Source organism: Nicotiana sylvestris, chromosome 9 (assembly GCF_000393655.2).
Source record: "Nicotiana sylvestris chromosome 9, ASM39365v2, whole genome shotgun sequence".
Lineage (NCBI taxonomy): Eukaryota > Viridiplantae > Streptophyta > Magnoliopsida > Solanales > Solanaceae > Nicotiana > Nicotiana sylvestris.
This window is the reverse complement of record NC_091065.1, coordinates 21,777,955-21,782,881: the sequence shown is the minus strand read 5'-3', so window position 1 is coordinate 21,782,881 and position 4,927 is coordinate 21,777,955. Positions and strand designations below refer to the sequence as shown.

The window sequence follows — 4,927 nt, the reverse complement described above, 5'->3', positions numbered from 1 at the left end:
TTCACAACAATATCCTCCATATTCTTTAGCTTTAAGGGACTTTAACAATAATATTATCTTTAACCATGCTAATGCATGTATTAATAGCCTTGGCATTGCTAATACCATGATTTGCTATGTATTAGTTATACATAGAATAATATCAAATATGTTGTATAACTAATACTTGCATTAGTAATACATAGGTTGAAAAGTGCACCAAACAAGAGGTTAGTAATACCAAAAGTTAATACATGCATTATTTCTCTAATGCATCATAGCAAACGACCCCTTATTGTATTAGGTGCACCTCCTACCAAATTCTATCATTTCTAATCTTGTCTAATTTTACATGAACGCACGTCCATCTTAATATTCGCTTCCCTGCAACACTCATGTTGTGCTTATGTTAGACTTTTGCAGTCCAATATTTGCTCCTACATAACATTGTCAATCAACGTTGGCTTTATTTTGGTACACATAATACTTTGGTTAACACTTTTCCTTGTCAACCAATCCTATTGTTATTCTACATGAAACATCAATGTCAATCGTCTCCATTTTCCAGGAACGTTAGAGCTTAAACATCAAAATTATTCGCATTAGACATTGCAATCCCGTCTATCTCACCTCAACTTCACTCTTTTTATGCTGACTAAACTTACAATGCATATATCCAGTTTTTCTTTTATTTAATGTAAAACACTTAACTCCCCAAAGTGTTTCTCTATTGTTTAAGCTTTTGGTACACCCTCATTGATATTGCCAATTAGCACAATATCTTCCGCAAATAGCATACACCACGAGAGCTCATATTGTATGTGCTAGTTAGCTGGACCATAAACAATGTTGGTCCCTAGCGGAAGCCCATGACTAAGTGAAACTTCTTCGCATCTCCTATAAACATTGATTGTAATTTTTCCTTAACTATCAATAATAGATTACACTATTCTGATAGTACAAATGCTTTTTATCATGGAAGATCAGCAACAAGAGAAAGGAAAGAAAAGACAACACAAAAGCAACTTTGTGCTTAATTAGTGGGTAGTCCCTTCCTTTTCTTTCCAAGAACAGAAACCATGAGTTCTCAACCATACTAACGGTTTGTCAATCTATATATCCACCATCCAATATTAATAATGAAAATTGCTATCACGTCTAACACTTGCATGCTCAAGTACTTCATCGAAAAAGGTAAACAAGAAATAGATTTCAGTAAGCTGAGAAGAAATATGTGATGACATGAATCACAATAACTGCACAAGTAAATACAAGATTGCACATCTCCGCAGCTAAAGCAGAGTTCAATAGATGCGAAGCAGAAAACACAATGGCAATATCTTTTTAAATCCAACAACACGCAATTAAAGCGAAATAGCTACTTCTCTTTACCAGAAAAAAACATTATCGAACGAGAACAACAATACAATTAAAGCAACCAAAATATGTTTTAATTAAAGGCAAACAACCAGTATCAAATCTGTACTGATAAGCACCAGAAAATGATGAAAAAGCTACTCAAAGTACCATAAATCAGCTTCTCATGTGAGCATACAAAACCTCATCTCATTTATATATATGAAATACGATCATAATAAATATAAGTTACATCCTAATCTTTTTCCCCTTGAAGCTTGAAATGTCAAGAATCATTGGTCTACCTTTAATAGTAGACAAGTTTTAGTCTGAATTTTAGGTGCTTTGCAAATATTTCAAGCAAAAGTAAAATTTCAAAGGGGAGTAACTCATGGAAACTACACCAACACATCTCTCATCAACCATTTGCTTAAAGAAGTTGATGAATGCTATATAACAACATCCTAGTATATCAATCTAATATTATAACTTCCGTCGAGCTGGAAATTTCTTCCATCAAATTGCTACTCCTTGCTCCTGTACTGCCAATTGTATTTTCTTCCCCGCTTCGTTCAGGATCCATGCATTCAACTTCTTGTATTACGTCAAGAAGTTCTCCGGGCAGAGCTGCTGGATCCAACTCTCGACAACCCTTGGGAGCATTTGGGCCTTCTTTTCCCGTAAGCAAGTAGGACGAAATCTGATGAGAAAATCGGCACATTTCTTCCCTAGGAATTTTTCTTATTTCCCTGGGGTTCAAATGCTTGTGGAACACCGTCTTGAAGCCAGCAACTTTGATGAGAGGAATAACTAACACACCTTCCTCATTAAAATCTTCAAGTACTTCAATCAAATCATATTTTTGTATTACACCGTCCTCTGTAAACCCATTCCATTCTGGGGACCAGTTTCTGTATAAAGCCCAAACTTCCCCCTTCCGAGGAAATACTTTAATTGAATCACCGGGACCTTTTGTCCATCTGACCTTGTGTGAGAAGCAGTTAACAGAGCTTCTGATTTCGTGCCTCGCTCTTCTGAAGTATCCACATGTTTTCGGAACATAATTAATACATAGTGAGCCCGTTTCATTGTTGATGTTTGAATTTAACCAACTGATTCTGGCCTTGAATGGATTTAGAGAAACCACCTTAAGAATCATGGCATAATATCGAGGCATCCCATCATTGTCATCATATGCAGCCCAGACTTGGTCAGGTCCAAAACAACCTTCTACTTTATCACTATCAAAATTGTGGAAATCTGAATCTGGAACATCTATCGACATACACTCAACAGGTTCATTATCTAAATACTTGTCAAAATTTTCAGAACAAGACCTAATTGCAAAGACTTTGGTTTTAGTTATAACTGGTTCACAAGCTGCATCATGATCTTCTCTGACATCAAATTCCGAACCATGATATTTTCTCTCCTTAGCTACATCGGTTAAAATTACCTCGCTTGAAGACGTAGATGCGGTCACAGTAGTTGAGCCCTGTTCACTTAGCTTTTTCAATATGTCCTTCTTGGCCTTCTCCATCAGCAAATTTTTGACATCATAGCGGGATGCCTCCTTTTCATTACTCAACCTTTCAGTTTCAGCTGGACTAGCTGTGCTGGCTCCTGCAGATTCCCAACTATGCCTTACCTTACTATGGTCGTCTATGCCTTTTTTCCTCTTGGAAGCATTAAACTGTGCAGCTGATATAGTTCCACTTGGTCTTGGCCTTTTATTTTTCCTTCTCAATGCCTCCTCTCTTTTCGTCGCCGTCTGTGCTTCTTGACGCTCTCGTTTTACTTTCTGATATGCTTGCTGAACCATACTAGCTGCTTGAACAGCAGATGCATGACCAGAAGTTTTAGAAAACGGGCTCCACTGGAAGTCATAAGCCCCTGTATTTGGTGTGCTTGAACTGTTTCTTCCTGTAGTTGGTCCATCCTTTTTCATATCCCGGTGGTACACGTTCTCTTGCTGTTGAGAATTAGACTTCTTTGAGCCATTGGACGGTGCTGTTGTTTCAACAGCATAGAAGGCTTCATGACAATTGGGACACAGAAGATTATGGTTAAGATACATCCGCATATACTCATACTGCATCTTGCACCGATAGCAAACAGTCCAAAAGGTACGATGCTCCTTCGTTCCAGATGACGAACTACTCTTTTTATTGGCATTATTATTACCCTTTGGAGGCCTTGCTCGCGAAGCAGCAGCAGAATTCTTTGCGAAATCGTGAAAACCATTCTGCCTATTTTGTTGCGAAGAAGAATCTACATTTTCAGCTTCAAATCTCTGCTGCAAGACACTAGCATTTCTGTTGTCATAAATTGATTTCTTGTTCTTATCAGACAATAAGCTCCACGCTTCCGAAACGTGCTTAAAAGCTCCTTCAGCCCCAAATGACTTATTCTTATCGGGATGAAGCATGAGAGCTAATTTCCTATACTGTTTCCTTATCGCCTCGTCATCAGCTTTCGGACTAACACCAAGGATTCCATAGAAGTTTCCTTCACCATTAACTTTGCTCTCAGCAGCAATATGCACGTCGAGTATCACCAACATTTGACTAATTCCCTCAAGTCCAGGATTCAAAATTTGGGCCTTTGAAGCAAACTTTTTCGCCACCGAAAAGTCCTTAGCCAAGAATTTCCTCTCTGCAATTTCTTTAGCCCTCAAAGCATCATCTTTGTTGCACTCCATCTACCATATACACCTCTCCTTCAACCCTTCTTCTTCTTCTTCTCATGTACAACAATTTCACCATAAAATAACAATGACCATGCCCTAAAATTAGAAAAATGTATAAGACAAATTAAACTAACCTGTTCCACAATTACCATGCCCTAAAATTACTTAGAAAATGTACAAATATTCCTCAAATCTTCAATTCAATAAATGAAATGCAAGATTAAAAAAACAATTGTTTAAATATAATTTCTTACTGGATTATATACCATAAATGCACAAATACCAAATTAAAGTAAAATCAAATTAAGGAAAAAAACAGGGTGATACTTAGATACACTGAGTATGAAATCAATCATGCAGTCATTAATGTGGCTAATCAAAATAATTATATGACAGAAAATAATAGTTAACCATTTAAAAAAAACAGCTTATCGAATCAAATATAAACGAAAAAAAGTAACCAACGAATTTTTAAGTTTTTCTAATTATTTCTCTTTATACCATGGTTGAGGGGAGATCTGGTAACCACTGATTGTTTAGAGCGCGAAAAAGCAAAGAATATTTTGGCGTGAATTTCTCCGGCGACCGGCTATGACTCTTCCACTACCTCCGGTAAAGACGCTCTGCTGTTGATTGGAGAATGTTCCGAGTGCCACGTCGGTTTGTGTTTATAGGCTATCTCCAATATTGGGCTTGGGCTTGGGCCTGGGCCTGAAAATAACAAGTTTTAAGCAATCACCAAAAATTTGCAGGAATCTTACGAAAATGTCCCCAATAAGACCATCTCCAAGGCAAGAAATGGTATTTTTTTTGCTCCAATACAACACTAATTCTTACACTATTATAGAGTATGAATAATGTTGTACCAAATTTGGTGCAACACTATTCATCACTCTAAATTTG

General features: G+C 37.1%; 1 protein-coding gene across 1 annotated transcript; it reads right to left on the bottom strand.

Annotated features, from left to right (window-relative positions):
• Positions 1 to 1,525: 1,525 nt before the first annotated feature.
• Positions 1,526 to 4,663, bottom strand: LOC104243077 (uncharacterized). Its single transcript, XM_009798205.2, has 2 exons — positions 4,526 to 4,663; positions 1,526 to 4,120 (listed from the first exon to the last, which is right to left on the bottom strand). The coding sequence occupies exon 2, from the start codon at positions 4,034 to 4,036 to the stop codon at positions 1,808 to 1,810; it is 2,229 nt and encodes a 742-aa protein (XP_009796507.1). The 5' UTR covers positions 4,037 to 4,120; positions 4,526 to 4,663; the 3' UTR covers positions 1,526 to 1,807.
• Between the last annotated feature and the right edge of the window lie 264 nt (positions 4,664 to 4,927).